Here is a 15,921-nt window from a genome sequence, read left to right as displayed (position 1 = left end):
GCATCTGGCTGGAGTCACATGGGTTCTGGAGACTCAAACCACAGCCCTCACGGTTGCACAGCAAGCACTTTTCCCCAGTGAGCTATCTCCCCAGCCCCAAACCAAGCTTTTAAACACTAAGTTTCCCAGAAACACATTCCTACTTTTATGTATTAAACTTTGGGACCACAGATCCCATCTAATGCTCTCTCAACTATTTCAGAAACTATAAAAGATACATTTATGAATTTGATTGATTTAAAGTTATGCTAAATTTCTTGATCAATAATTTTAAATCTTCAAAAGTAAAAGACCTCTTCCCTCACTGACCTCTCCCCACATTGAAGTGTTAAGTTTGAACATGTCAAAATGTCAGTAGTTTGGGCTACTTCTGCCAAAGTGCATGACCTAATCTTGCCTCATTAGCTTCTAGAGCTTTCTATAGTCTGTATCAAGAATAAGCCCCCTTCTGAATTGTTTGAATTTTTCATTTTGTTCTACCACAGTATCAGTGTTTTGTTTTGTTTTGTTTTCCCCACAACTGGTAACTCCCTTGCATTGCCCTTATAAATCAGGCTGACAGTTGTTCATTTTCCCAGAAGTTAGTTAACCATTCAGGGCTTTAGATATGGATTTGAGTGTGCTCGCTCTCTCTCTCTCTCTCTCTCTCTCTCTCTCTCTCTCTCTCTCTCTCTCTCTCTCTCTCTCACACACACACACACACACACACACACACACACACCCCTACCAGAAAAGGAAGGAAAGAAAAAAAAAAAAAATACAGGGCACGAACACTACATTGGGAGGAGAGGGAGTTAGGCCTGTGCTGTGTTAATGTGCTGTCTGAAATGCTTCCTTTAGCAGGAGTCATTTGATGTGATCTTGGATGAGAACCAGCTTGAGGATGCTTGTGAGCATCTTGCAGACTACCTGGAGGCATACTGGAAGGCCACCCACCCACCCAGCAGTAACCTCCCCAACCCTCTCCTTAGCCGGACTTTAGCCACCTCAACGTTACCTCTGAGCCCCACCCTAGCCTCTAATTCACAGGTAAGAGCACTTCCTTTTATGGTCTGCATAGAGAATCGAGGCTGCCTCAGCTGATACCCCTGGGACTCAAGCCAGAGAGGGAACATCATGCTTGCTCTACTACCTTTGCTCGCCAAACTGAGAGACTCCTGTGTGCCATTTAATCAAGTCTGTCAGTTCAGTACGAGCTGTATACTGAACACTCTGCAAACACCTCAGCCTAAGGTGGGGTGGGGCTGGCCGAGTCAAACCCTCTGAGCTCTGCTTTTTGCTGTGTTTCCAACTTCAGCAAGGTTGTTCCCGACACCAAAACCATGATGGTGGGCTGGCTAGCTTGAGTGGCTGAATAATTAGTTGGCCTCATCTTATGCCACTGGCCTAAAAGCTTAGCTTTCTGGGAGGCCAAGGCAGAATGGAAAGTTAGCAGCCAACTTACGGACATTGTGTCCTCTAGTAAGGCTCTAGAATAGTATGTGTCCCGTATAAATGCCCCATCTTAGCGAGTTTTAACTTACTCAAGCAGATTAGTTAAGACTAGCGTATAAGACACAGGTATCAGTACCAGAGTCACACAAAACTACAAAAGAATATCCTTGCCCTTTTGGTAAAATTGTTTCAAAAAAGGAAAAAAAAAAGGTTTTAAGAACATGAGTCCAATTTAAGCAGTGTCACCCACCAGGTGTTTCAAAGGATGGCGACCTAAGCCAGGCTGGGCTTCACTGCAGCATCTTGGCTACCTAGCAAAGGGTGTACTTACACAGTGCTGCTCTCAAGGCACTCTAGCTCCTTGGATGATGTCCTTAGCCAACACCTTCACATGTGTCCCTTTGCTCCAGGGTTCTCAAGGTGATCAGAGGACTGATCGCTCTGCTCCCCGGTCCACTTCTCAAGCTGAAGAAGAACCTTGTCTGGAACCAGTCAAGAAATCCCAACATCGTTCTTCCTCGGCCACACACCAAAACCACCGCAGTGGGACAGGTCGAGGCCTCTCTAGGCAAGAGACGTTTGACTCTGAAACCCAGGAGAGCCGAGACTCTGCCTATGTGGAGCCAAAGGAAGATTACTCACATGACCACGTAGACCACTATGCCCCACACCGAGAACATAACCACAGAGATGAGACCCACAGACACCGAGAATCTCGCCACCGCTCTAGGGACGTGGGCCGAGAGCAGGACCACAACGAGTGCAACCGACAGCGGAGCCGGCATAAATCTAAGGACCGCTACTGTGGCAGGGAGGGGGAGGCCACACCTAAGAGGAGGGGCGAGGCTGGCGAGGGGAACAGGGAGGTCTATATTCGCCAGTGACCCTGTTTCTGCTGCGAGTCTTGTGTAACATCGTCCTTAGGCAAAATCTTTGGGGGCTACATTGCAACCATCTGTGATCTGTCTTGTATACTCCGTATTGCTGTTGCTTGAATAGCAATAGCATGCAACCAAGTATTAATACACATCCTTTTGTGAGTACCATATAAATTGGCCTAGTACAGCTGCAGTCCTCCGTCCACGTCCTAGACTCTCAAAGCTGTTTGGGGTGGCTGCCACCAGAACAGTGGCTTCAGAAATGCAGTCAATGTATCCAGTGAGCCAGATACAGCACAGATAACAAGTGGAATTTCTCCATATTTTTAATACCCAGCTACCTGACCTGTCATTCTTTCATGGACCACTGTTTCTTGCTTGTACCTCTGGCTGACTAAATTTGGGGACAGATTCAGTCTTGCCTTACACAAAGGGGATTATAAAGTTAGACTCTATTTTCTATGTACTAGTACTGTGTACTGTATAGACAGTTTGTAAATGTTATTTCTGCAAACACCTTATTATAATTATATATATAATATATATAATATATATATATCAGTTTGATCACACAATTTTAGGGTCTTAATGCCAAGGCAGCAGATTTGCTTTATGAATCACAGGGACTAGAAATGCCCACATTCAGGAAATTTCTAATAACATTGTCTAGATCCCTCTCCCATTCTAAAAGAGCGCCTGTACATATTGTAAATATGTGTGACTGCTTGACTTGAGGTTTGATTTCTGAATGTAATCCCATCCTTGTAAAAGTTTTTAATTTTAACCATAAATTATGGTAAATATAACCAAACTCCAGAGGTTTTTCTACTCCATACAGTCCACACTAATTGTGACAAACACATTCTTAGCAGCAAGTGTCTGTTATAGTCACTGCACTGGAGTATCTAAGTCGAACCCGCCATGTGCACATGAGTGTGTGAGTGAGTGTGTAAGTGACTGAGGTGAAGTGGAATGCAAAAGACTAATGCAGAAACTCGAGGCTGATGGCTGAGACTTCTGCCCACCTGGCTTCGTTTTTTAATCGTGTTGTATGTTGCTTTAAAACCCACTGAGCAGCCAGGGAATGTGAGGAAGCCTGAGGAAGCTTGCTGCCAAAGGGACTTGGGATGCACTCGGCTGCTGACCCCTTGCTTTTGCTCCTGGACAGAGAAAAGGGGCGTCGTGTACTGTGAGTGCTCCACTGCAGATGTACAATCTTTGTGTGTCAGAGTATTTTGTTTTAGTAAGAAATGTTTACACAGCTTGTGCAATTATTTCGTAGGGAAATAAATTTTTATACTTTGTCCCACTTCACTTTCTAACCTTGCCTATTGCTCCTGTTTTCATCTTCAGTTACCTACTGTTCTCCCAGCATCGCTATCTGTCAGAATCTACAAAGTGCTTCTTATAACCAAGGCTTCTGCTAAAGCTTTACAAGTTATCAGGGCAAAACGCGATGACGTGAAGTGAAAAAAGTTACTGTTTTCTTATACAAGACATCTCTGAAGGAGAACCTGGAAGACGCTTTCTTCACGCCCCAGTTTGCCTGTGTTAGGAAGCGTACAATGCTCTTAGCTAAGGCTATAAAATCTGTCTCTCAAGAGCCCAGTGTGATGGATAGGTAAGAATGTTTAGCTGCACAAACCCCTAGCATTTGAAGCTTTCCCCCCAGGAAAACGCCTCTCTGTGATTACCCAATCAGATCAGTATATTACTAAAACAAATAATGGTTACAATAAATAATTTTTTGTTTCCTGTTAATTCCATGTTCTTCCCAAATATTCTTAGGCATTTATAACTAAAGCACTTTTGCATTTAAAGTGGTTTTAGATTTAATACTTTATCTTATACCCAAGAAAACAAGAGCACTTAAAAATTGAGTTGCACATACTATTGCATCAGTGTTTTACCTGTACAATTAAAAATTTCCCGTACAATTAGCACTATACTACTTACAGGACTTACAGACTTTACACACATTAATTTCTGACCCGTATTTATCACAAACAGATGTTCAGCAGTGATCTACTCCTCTCCTATGTGTTTGTTTCATCCAGAGGAATGGCTCTGAGACACTCAGGCTCATGAAGGATGAATGGCGGTTCTCTTACCTGCAACTGCCCTTCATCCCTTTCAAAGAACAGTTCCTATGGTGTCCATTTGTTTACTTTGGGGCCCAATTCTTAAGTCCTCACTTGACTGTGAACATTTGTGAGCACATCAAATCATTCCTCCATTCTGCCAAAGCATCTGACATATGGCACCTGTGTGTGAAAGCTGCACAGTGGTCTGTACCTGCAGTGTGTGGTGCATCTAGAAATACAGAAATAATCCCATGGAAGATGGGTTATTTACTCACTGGTGGAAGGCAATGCCAGTCTTCTCACAAGCAAAAGCTCAATCTTAACCTCTCGGTTGTAGAATCCTGATTTTTTTTTTTTCTGTAGTCAACCAGGAAATGCTGGGGATGTAGTTAACAGTGTTATTCTTCCATGTCAGTCATTCTGTTTTTTTCCTATGCTTTCTCTACTGCTCACTCACTGTTACAAAAAAAAGGTGCTGCTAAACGTAGGATGTCTTAGTCATACTGTGCTGCAGACAATGCCACATTTTAACAAGGCCTGCTCTGCATTCCTGTTAAACACTCACTCGCTGTCATGACACTGAACTGTTTAACGAATTTGGTTTAAAGTAATTCATGGAAACAAATAAAGAGCTGGCTTCTGCACTGTTTACCAGTGGTATTAATCGCCATCTTAGGAATGAGTATGTTAGATTCTACACTGCCATGAGGACTATCTCCGTCTGGCCAATGCCAATAACCAGGTGTTTGTTTGATAATCTTCCTTCAATATTTAAGTAAAACAAACAAACAAACAAACAAACAAACACCAAGGTAGGTAAAAGACTTTTACAATGTAAACCAAAGAGTCTTCTTTCCACCTTAATTCAACCTGTAGTATAATTCAGACTCATATTTAGAAGCTTACTTCATTTTTAAGAGGACCCATAGCTTCCACGTATGTTTGGGGAAGGGCCGCCATTTCTCCTTAATGAACTGTGGTCTTATTCCAGCAAGTTCCATACTGGCTCTGAGTCTTATTAACTGTTTTACTTCACTTTGATATATATATATATATATAAAAGCTAAAATCTAACATAGGGTTTTAATTAAAATATATTTTTTCTGTTTTCATAGAAACAATCTATATTAAAACTAAGCATGTTAAAAGCTATGATAATATCCTCCTACATGTCCCTGATTTTTTTTTTTACCTATTGCACTGTTTTGTGTCCTTAATGAATATGTGGTTTGCCTTCCAATTTGAGGGGAAGAAATCCACTGCAAACATGTTAACAGGGAAAGTGTTAACAACGTTCTGTGTCCTTGCTGTATCACACACACATGCAGGGCTCTCTTTTGCTAGCTGTGTGCACACTGGAATTTACCAGGATGGCTAAAGGTTGACAGCATGCAGGTTTGCTGCTAGACTGTTTCTCTCCCATTCTCACCCAGCGTAGCACATAAAGATGTGCAGAGAGAAGGGAAGGGAACAGGGATTATGGAGCTGCTTAAAATAAGTGTTTACAATCTGAGGGATTACATTGAATCCCAGAAACAGAAGTGCCACAAGGTGCTGGTGCTTCTCCTTAGTCAAAATGGCATCTATTAGACACAGAATGAAAGATGGAAAAGGATTGAATCTTGAATATATACTTGAACCTTAGGAAGTTCAAGATAATTTTTCATATTCCATAAACAACTATTGATAGATAAACATCGATCTACTCTGAAGCCGTGAGAGAGGGGGTGGGGAGGAAAAAAACTGGTTTATCTCTCCTAGCACATTTCCCAAGTGTAGGCGTGAGCTCAGGATAACACAGTAAACTGGTGTCACAGTGTGCTGAGAGCCATGGATACAGGTGCTCAGATATACAGAACGCAGTGCTGCTCCAAAGAGCTTTTCTCCAGTTCTAAGAAGTCACCCCCAAAAATATACCTGATCCAGTAGCTGCTGTAGTCAATATGGATATGGTAAGTCATTGTGAGACCTTCCTACAGAAAACCTACAAAGAAAAAAACCCTATTAGCAACTGGTTTCAGTTATCCATTTGACACACCCAAAGTGCAGTAATTTGGAAGGATATAAATGAAAGATAACAAACCAGTCTGGTGTCGTCCACACATGAGCCTTTCGATGTTGCTGGGTAGTGGGAATCTTACTGGAGTCTATCTACAAAGCAGGTCGGATGAGGCCAGATGTAGGCAGGGCAAAATGGCCATAGTGGCAGGATGCTCGGCTGGCTGAAGTTCTCATTTTGTCCAAGTTGAGTTCAGATTTGACAAAGAAGAGCTCTTAATTCTGTCTTGATCTATCAGATACTGCTGCCCAGAGCCAGTGGCCAAGGCCCAGTGCAAAGTACCCAGGCAGGCCTCAGCTGTCAGGAATTGTTTTCCCTTCTCCCCATGAATTTTTCTATTATTTTGCATGATTTCTATTCCGGAAAGGGATAAAATACAGCCAAAATGTGGACTACTTTCAATGTCTTTGTATCTACAAAATAAATAGCTATACTTCATCTTTTAGGTTATTATTGACTACAAGTCCAAGAATTATTTAGAAGAGAGCTGAGGGCAGGGGAAATGGCTCAGCAGGCAAAAGCACTTGCTACACACAAGTCTGGTGATTTAAGTTAAAGCCCCAAAACCCAAGGTAGAGGTGGGCAATTGGCTCTTGAAGGTTGTCCTCTGACTTACATGTGTGTCATGGCATGAACAGTACTTCCACACATAAATCATACACAGTAGATAAATAAATCTTGAAATTAAGAAGCCAGACTTAGAATTAGTTATCAGAGAGACTGAGGCAGAGGCTCGGGTAAGAAGCCCACTTCTCTCAGTCATGATGCAGTCGGGTTACTGCCCATGCTCTGAATGCCTAAAGAAGAAACTACTGCCATCTTGGGAACAAAAAACAGTTTTTCATAACCACTCGAAAGGCTTAGTTTTATTCTTTTGTCTTTAAAGTATTTTCCGCATTAGAAAGACTAATGTTTCTGATTTAAAACTGAAAGTATATTCCACAGGCAACTCCCCCTTTCCTTTCCTAGCCCCCCACCTCCCCAGGATCACAGGCACACTGCTCCTTCTGATCCCGGGAGACTGTTAGGATCTTCCTGTTTCCTGAGCAACTATGCCATCACTCTGTTCGTTTAACAACACTTGGTGTAAGCAAAAGCACCAGACAGAGAAAATATTCAGAGTTTTCATTTTCCAGAAACCTCTTCTGTGCTTTTACATTTTAGAAACTTTGCGATAAAGAAGCCTATACAATCCTTATTGGCCAGCCAGATCATGTCTTCTCTGCTGGCATCTCTGAGGGAATCGGTGTTCCTGTTCTGCAGTGGCACAGCAGATGGATCAAATCTCTGCAGCTGTTTCAGTTGCTCCAGTGGCAGGCCTGCTCCCACCATGCCTTCTCCTCCTATCTGTGGCTCCTGATGGGAAGAAATGAACACATATGGCTGAATGTGCTACATTAGTAAGTCGCCTCTATCTAGCTTAATTTTAAAAGAAAGAGTGGCTGTGTGTGTGTGTCCTCTTCCAGAAGCCTAAGTACAAATAAGAATACTTGCTTCTGAGGGATGCACAGCCAGTTTGAGGGGCACGAAGAAGCAGTGCTATGCGGCCACCTGATAAAGGGGTTCTTATGTACTTAGGATCCTCCATGACTATCAAGTACCATGGCATTACGAAAGGCCTGAGTGTTATGATTACACGCTTGGAGACTTAAAATGCAGCTCTAACATATTTCTGCTATATGATCTAAGCCAGAATCTTTGCCTCACTCCATTTATAAAACAGGTATAATATGCAGTTATCTTATGCCAAGTAAAGGCAACACTGTTGGGCCTGGTGTAACGTGGATAAATGAATAGTCAGTCCTCTCATTCTCTAATAATGAAAGGAGCCAGCCCCTGAGACATCTGAAATGCCTTTAACTACACCAACTCTGATGGAAGTTTTTTTATTTAGCACACACTAGGAGAACACATATTAGAAAAGGATATAAATCATGGCTACATTAACTAGGTTTTAAAGAACCTGAGAGAATCCAGCGATTTTTGAAAACCATGTGCTGGAAGTCTAGTGGTGAAGATCCATAAATGCCAACAAGTCACCATCCCACACAAGGGTTTGAACACTGGTGCAGAAGAAACTGCCATCAGGAAAACCCAATCACATCTGGCAGTGAGGGAGTCTCCCATCACTTCTTCATAAAGACTCCATGTGAATTCTGAAGTCTTGCTTTCATTAGCATGTAGCTATGTTACCCTTTCGGGCAGGAACCCTTTTTAGGTTGGTTTTAATCTTCATGTTCTGACTGCCTGTTAAGAGTTGTGCAGGAAGCCACACAGACAGGTGCTCAGTGTCCCCAAATGTTAGCCTCCCTGTAGACATAAAGATCTCAAAACTGAATCAGTTTCAATAAATATCCAAGCAAAAAGTCAGATTAATGCACACTGAAACAAATTACAAATGGCTTTAAAAATATGCTAAGTGTGAAGGGGGACACTCCTGAGCTGCAGCTTGTCCCCGTGGCTGGTCTTTTGATACCCTGGAGGCCACTGTTGTACAGTGTGTCTGATGTGGCAGGAGGTAAAGATGCTCATTCTTCTCTAAATCAGAAAACTGTAGGACTAGGAAGGAAGTGAAGTCTTGCAGAGAACCTGGTTTGATTCTCAGCATGTACATATGTGTCTCACAACTACCTGAACTCCACATACAAGGGATTAGATGCCTCTTCTAATCTACGTGGACAACAGGAGTGTACATGGCATAGATATGTGTGTGGGTATTTTGCGCACAGATATTTAAGTCTAACCAAAAAGGACAAAAAGAAAGCCACTTTCTAGAAATGTAGTGTTAATAGCAGGAAGTGGAATAAAGTAGGAGGACACGCAAGTCCTGTTCAGCGCAATACAGAGAGAGGGGAGGCTTTCTCATCTCCACGGCCAACAGCCTGCGTGTGCCAGTGTACTTCACACTCTGAGATTTATATGATGACTGGAAATGTCAGTGCTCTCACCTGGGACTGCAGCTGAAGGCAGGGGAATGTTCTGAGGGCCCAGGCAACTTGCTCTTCGTTTTCTGCCAGAGTTATTGTGCATGTGCTGTAAACCAGCACTCCCCCTGGCTTCAGCAGCTGAATGGCCTAAAGAAAGCAATGATCAGACTGTGCATGCCGTAAGACCCAATAAACACCCCAAAGTAACTGAGACAGTGGCACACGGTGCCTTACAAGCACTGGGGGGAAATGAAACTGTCCTGTGTGCTATGGCCTCTTCCTGTAGTTAGAGCACAATGTGCTCACTGCAGAGTGCGTGCAGCCTTCCCTGAGAGCTTCAGAGGACACAGACTCAGCCTCTCACACATGACCTTCACTTACCTCCCTTTCCGCGCTCTTTATGCTCAACGTTACAAACACAGTTGTAGAGGAAACCTCTTTCTGAGCCCATATACATGTATTCAGTTGTCTTGTCAACATCCTTGAGTCTCAGCTAATGTGTCCCCAAATGTATACTCACCATCCTCTGACACCTACTTGCAAAGCCTTCCTAGGCTTACCAGGGCTCCAGCACTGACCCTCAGAGCACCATTTATGGCTGCACTCCTCCACCTTCCCCATCCACCAGTTAACCCTACTGGCCCTCCTTTCCATATAAAATACAGAGATGGCTCATGGAGAAAAGTGCTTACTGATCTTGCAGAAGACCTGGGTTCCAATACAAGCACCCATTCGGTGGCTCACAACTGCCTATAACTTCTGCTCCAGGTGAGCTGATACCCTGACACCTGCTGATGCCTGCACGCACATGGTACACATACATACACTCAGGCACACATGTATACACATTGAATGAATAAATGTGTGTGCATACACACACACAGTGAGAGAGAGAGAGAGAGAGAGAGGGAGGGAGGGAGGGAGGGAGGGAGGGAGAGGGAGAGGGAGATTGAAACAGCGAGAGAGGAGTGTGGCAGTTTTTGGTGACTGCACTCAACATCCACTGCCATCATTCCTGTTCAGGCCTCTTTACCTTTCAACCGCATTATACAACAGTTAAACATGCCTGCATGTTTCGCTGCCCTCCTACAAGCCAGTCTTCACACACCAGTCTGAGCAACGCTTTTCAACTTGCTGCTTCTCAGCTTCACAAGCAAAGTCCTGAAAGAGCTTTCAAGGCTCTACATACAGGTGCTCCTGTCGTACCGACCTCCCCTCTGCCCTTCCTGCTCTTCTGCACTGGCAACACTGGCCTGCTGTTCCTGCAACACCCAAAGCCACTGCTACTTGCAGATCCTTGCACCAGATCAGAAACTGTTCTCTATATTGTTTGTTCCTTTGTGATGCTCCACCCACTGTTGCTTCCAGGTCCCCTTTTCTAAAGTGCTCTTCCTGGTCCCAATGGGCCTCACAGCACTCCTTCCTTTCTATAGTTTACTACAGAAACTGCCGGTCAGCAGAGACGCTCGGAGAGAGCGCCATGGACGTCCTCGTCCTTAGGTATGGTCTAGACAGAACTTTGCCTGCTGTAGGTATTTGATGAGCATCAGAATATGCACTGCATGTTACAATAAATTTCTCCCAGACATCTTAAGTTTTATCTTCTCTGTCTTTTTAGACAGGCTCTCATATAGTCAAGGCTGGCCTCAAATTATCCATCTATGAGAAGATGACTCTAAACTTACGGCCCTCTGCCTCTACCTGCAGAATGCTAGGATCCTACATATGCTGTCTCAGTCAGCTTATGTGCTGCTGCAATCTAACCCAGTGCTTCATGCATGAGAGGAGTAATGGTTAATGCTGTCATCTGGACAGGATATGCATCCCTGAGGAGACAGGCCTCTGGGCATGCCGGTGACAGACTGTCTATATTAGGCTAACTGGGGTGGGAAGAGCCACCTTCAGTATGGGAGCACTATCCCATGGGCTGAGGTCTGAACAGATGAGAAGAAGCGGCTGAGGTAAGCACTGACGTCCACTGCTGTCAGCCCCTCTACCGATGCAATGTGACCAACGTCTCAAGCTCCTGCTACACGACTTCCTCGCCGTGATGGACTGAGAACTGGAAACCAAAATAAACATTCTCTCTGGTAAGCTGCCTTGTCAGGCATTTTGTCGCAGCAACAGGAAGGAACTCACACGTTAGGCCAGCACTCCACCAACTGGTTTACATGCCTAAGGTTGATGTTTCCAACCTCACAGATTTTCTATGATTTCTTTGTGGATTTTATAGAATGTATTTTGATCATATTTAGTTCTTCTCTTTACTTTTCCTTAATCCACCACCCTCTTCTCTACCCAGCCAACTGGTTTGGGGGTTTTGTTTTGTTTTGTTTTTGTTTGGGGGGCGGCAAACTCATAATCTTGTTTAAATTTTTAATAAAAATCTTTCCAAAAATCAAAATTCATACTTGTCCCTTAATTAAAGAAATGTGAACATTGTGACTTTGTTCCAGGTGCTATGCTAAAAGACTTTAACATGAATTTTCTCAAAGAATGCTTACCAATCATGATTTCCAATGAGGCATTCCTAATAGCAAACACTCTACTCCCCACCAGTTGAAAAAACTCAATGTACCTAAAGCCACTAACGTAGATGAGTCATGGCTCAAATAAAGATAACTAGTAGCCTAAAGTTCACATTCTCAGTGTTTAGCTATGACGCAGGACACACCTGCTCTCTAAGCTTCACCTCAGTGGTGACCCTCTAGCCATGACGCAGGACACACCTGCTCTCTAAGCTTCCCCTCAGTGGTGACCCTCTAGCCATGACGCAGGACACACCTGCTCTCTAAGCTTCCCCTCAATGGTGACCCTCTAGCTATGATGCAGAACACACCTGCTCTCTAAGCTTCCCCTCAATGGTGACCCTCTAGCTATGATGCAGGACACACCTGCTCTCTAAGCTTCCCCTCAATGGTGACCCTCTAGCTATGATGCAGAACACACCTGCTCTCTAAGCTCGCCCTTACAGCCAGCCCTCTGCACTGAAGTCATCCGTCTACTCTCAGTATCCTTTCTGAATTTCTATTTCACTATGACCTAAAAACAACAACAGAAGGAGAAAACAATAAAAAAGTAAATTAGTTTTATCCTCAGGCCAAAGTGGATTTTGTCTGGAAAGAGTTCTTTCATGCCAATGGCCTGTTCTTTGATGACTATTCTGAAAACTAAATAATACACAACCAGTGCTCTGTTTGTGTATGAGGCAGCAAGAGAGAAGGAGCAGAAATGTACTCAGAGGCAACCTTAGAGACTAATTATAGCATACTAATTGTTACTGTAGTCTATGTATTTGCACTGTGGCAAAGGGGAAAATAATGAATTCATCCCTCATCAAAAGAACATTATATTGGGGCTGGAAGGATGGCTCTGCAGTTAAGAATGCTCACTGCTCTTGCAGGAGATGTAGGCTCGTGTCACTGCACCCACAGGCAACTCAGCTCACCAGTTAAAGAGGCCTCTTTCTGGCTTACTCAGATCCCTGCACACAGGTGGTGCATAAACAGACAAAAATATACTTGTACGTAATTTTACAAATAGAAAATTTGAAATTAAAATAAAATACAAATACCCCATGCTTTGAAATGTACTAAGTTTAACAAAACTGACAAGAATCCTCAAATATTCTATCTGTAATATACTAGATCAATTAAATTTTCAGTTGTTATAATCCTTAAACATTCTGGACATTATCATGCCTACTTTTAACAATGTGTTACCCTATATTAGAATTATGATTTATAATCTGATAACTAAAATAAGCCAGGAAGAGTAAAGAACAATTTTTTTATATTCTTTACGTCAATTATCAACTATGCATGCATTAGTTAGTGAACTGTGTTTTTGGTTTTGGTCTTATTTTCACTTGAGGGGTAGAATGTTTACAATTAACAACATGTGTCAATGAAAAGGAGGCTACTGGCTGTGTATCCTAAAGGACGAGTCATCGTAAAGGAAGGTCCCTATGTTTAAAGCTGTACCTAGTGTGATGATGCACACAAGTCATCACAGCATCTGTGAAGCTGAGGGAAGAGTGCTGAGAGCTGGAGTCCAGCTTAGGATACCCAGCCAGAGTGCGGCTTGAAAAACTAAGACCACATAAACAAAACACTAGGTAATCTCAATCTCTTCCGTATTTGTAGCAAAAATAGGTAGCACAAAATGTTAACTAAACAATCTGATGGCATTGTGTTCATATGCAAGCTCCCCAAGCTGAAACTCTGTAACCATTAAACAATACCCACCCTTCTCTCAACATACTCCCTTTGTTTTACTTTCTAGAACAAATTTCCTAGGAATTTGCCTAATCTAATTACTTTGTAATTTGGATCATACAAATTTTTTTCTTTTGTGTCACTTAGCAGGAAGTCCCCAAGGGCTATTTATATTATAGCATGTACTGAATTTTACTTCTTAAGGCTGAAGAAATATTTCATGTGGCCAAACCAAACCCTACGTGTCCACCGTTTGGCCATTGTGAATGGTGCTGCTGCACACAACAGCCCTGGTAGACCAAACACTGATCATCACATACCACATTCATGAGTTTTCGCTGTAGTGGCTGATAAGATGTCACTTCCTTCAGAGTCCAAGTACAAGCCATGTTTGGCCTCTGTCCCATCCCACTGCAGGGTGCATCAAGGAGAATTCGGTCAAAAGATTCTGGCAAGAATGGAGGTGCCCCTATAAAAGAGAATTATAAACATTATCTGTTATCTATGACATATTGGTCTAGAATAGAATATTATTGAGACATAATAATGAGAAATGAACATCATAATCCAATATAGTAAATAAACAGACATAATTTCTCCCTTTGAGCAATTACTTGTATAGGCTAAGCATGACTTATATTTCATATACTTTTGACTTTGTAGTTGGAGATAAGTTTTGTTAGTATAACACAAATCACACCAAAACAAATCAGACCTCCACCTCTCCGTGTTGGAAGCTATACCACCCGGAGCCAGTACCTAGTCCTAATTCTAGTCATCAAGGAAATTACTCGCTTGGTAACACCCCTGCAGGTAGCTCCCTAAAAGTCAAGAGTCTGTCAAACATGCTGGTTCTAGCTGCAGTTCTTTCATCTCCTGGTTTTACAGCAATGTGTGTGGCTACTGTCTACTACAATCCATTAGCCTCCTGGATTTAGTAGTCTATCCAGTTTCCCTCGTGTGCTTATGAGTAATTTCTGATGTATTTGGTGCTACCGGAGAAAGCCATGAAACTGGTCCAATTAGCCATTATCCATTTAACCCACTTCCGTCTAGAACCCTCCCCCCCTCCCATTTTATCTACTGTCTTGGTAGCAATACCTTTTCAATGAAATCTTTGTTTTGACACATGCTGGTAACCTCCACCACCCAGCAGTGTGTACCCACTTACCCAAAAGCCTCACCAAAATGGCTTTTTATTTCATTGACTAATTGTATTTTTCCTTTAAACAGGTACATCCTTTGTGTAGCTTTTTGCTACTGAAACCATTTCCTTTCTTACTGAACAGAACAGTTCTCATATGTAAAGGACAGAAATCATTCCCATAATATTCTATGAAGATTTCCTACAATCTATTTTCTTAGCTTTAGTTCTTTAACCTGCACACATAAATATCATTCTTTCAAGTGATCTCCAGTGTGGACTCATACTAAAATGGTGCAAATGACCATCATACTGTCTGTCCTGCTGCCTGCTGGCTGCAAGAACCACCAAGAAGAAGCACAGAAGTGATGCGACCGGGTGGGGAGCGAAAGACAGCAGGAGTGGAGAGCAGCCTTCCTCCTCCTCACCACCACATCGTGTCACACCTTCACAGCCCTTTTTACCTTTGCACCAGCAAGTTCCAGCCTTTCCTGTAAATAGAACGCTGGAGTAGCCGTAGCCCTCGATGGGTGATATTTCAGGTGCAGGTCTCGGAAGGGCCTGCTCTGTGTGCAGGCACCTGCAGCAGCTGAGCAGGGACCCTCCCAGCAGCTGGCAATTCTAGGCCACCACACAGCTCTCCTGCTGCTTTTCAGCCTGCAGGTGTGTGTAAGCCTTGCGTCTCTTACCACTTATTTCTATAACAAATGGATTCTTGCTGACTTAAATTCATACTAAATTAGCTATTGAAATACGTTGTCACTCAGGGAGGGAGAGGCAGGCAGATCTCTACGGCTGTCTAGGACAGCCAAGGCTACAGCGAGAAACCCTATCTTGAAAAACAACAAAACAGGAAAAGAAAAAGAAGTACTTTGTATATTTTGTTTTGTATTCTATGACCATATGAATTATACGAGTTCATCTGAAATACAACTATCAACAATTGCCTAAAATATAAAGAAAGAAAGAAAGAAATCTTCTGTGTAACCGAGACTGTGATCTTGAAGCTCCATATTTTCAGTCTTTCACTGTAACCAACAACAAGCAGTAACTCAGAACTGGCACACATGTTATAGGGCACAACTACAGCTGGTAGCCCTGTGAAGGGTTAGTGGCAGGGTCTTGTCTCACCATTCCTCCTAAAGTGTGTGATGGCTGCTCTTCCATGTCCATTTGAC

General features: G+C 42.9%; 2 protein-coding genes across 7 annotated transcripts in view; one reads left to right on the top strand and one right to left on the bottom strand.

Annotated features, from left to right (window-relative positions):
• Window positions 1-2,318, top strand: part of Cacnb2 (calcium voltage-gated channel auxiliary subunit beta 2) — a 346,833-nt gene extending 344,515 nt beyond the window's left edge. For 4 of the 6 annotated variants that reach the window (XM_051151292.1, XM_051151291.1, XM_051151295.1 and 1 more), the window contains 2 exons: window positions 844-1,029; window positions 1,845-2,318. In XM_051151292.1, coding sequence (XP_051007249.1) covers window positions 844-1,029; window positions 1,845-2,318 — 660 coding nt within the window. Of the gene's footprint in view, window positions 1-840; window positions 1,030-1,844 lie in introns of all 6 variants that reach the window. The other 2 variants (XM_051151290.1, XM_051151293.1) reach the window with 1 other exon arrangement.
• A 5,260-nt stretch (window positions 2,319-7,578) lies between these two features.
• Nsun6 (NOP2/Sun RNA methyltransferase 6) overlaps window positions 7,579-15,921 on the bottom strand; it is a 39,496-nt gene continuing 31,153 nt past the window's right edge. The window contains exons 9-11 of the mRNA XM_051151286.1: window positions 13,920-14,068; window positions 9,404-9,529; window positions 7,579-7,811 (exon numbers count right to left, since the gene is read on the bottom strand). Of these exons, the coding sequence (XP_051007243.1) occupies window positions 7,581-7,811; window positions 9,404-9,529; window positions 13,920-14,068 (506 nt within the window). The 3' untranslated portion in view covers window positions 7,579-7,580. The remainder of the gene's footprint in view (window positions 7,812-9,403; window positions 9,530-13,919; window positions 14,069-15,921) is intronic.

The sequence above is a fragment of the Acomys russatus genome, chromosome 9 (genome assembly GCF_903995435.1).
Source record: "Acomys russatus chromosome 9, mAcoRus1.1, whole genome shotgun sequence".
Taxonomy (NCBI): Eukaryota; Metazoa; Chordata; class Mammalia; order Rodentia; family Muridae; genus Acomys; species Acomys russatus.
This window is presented reverse-complemented; position numbering and strand designations above follow the sequence as displayed.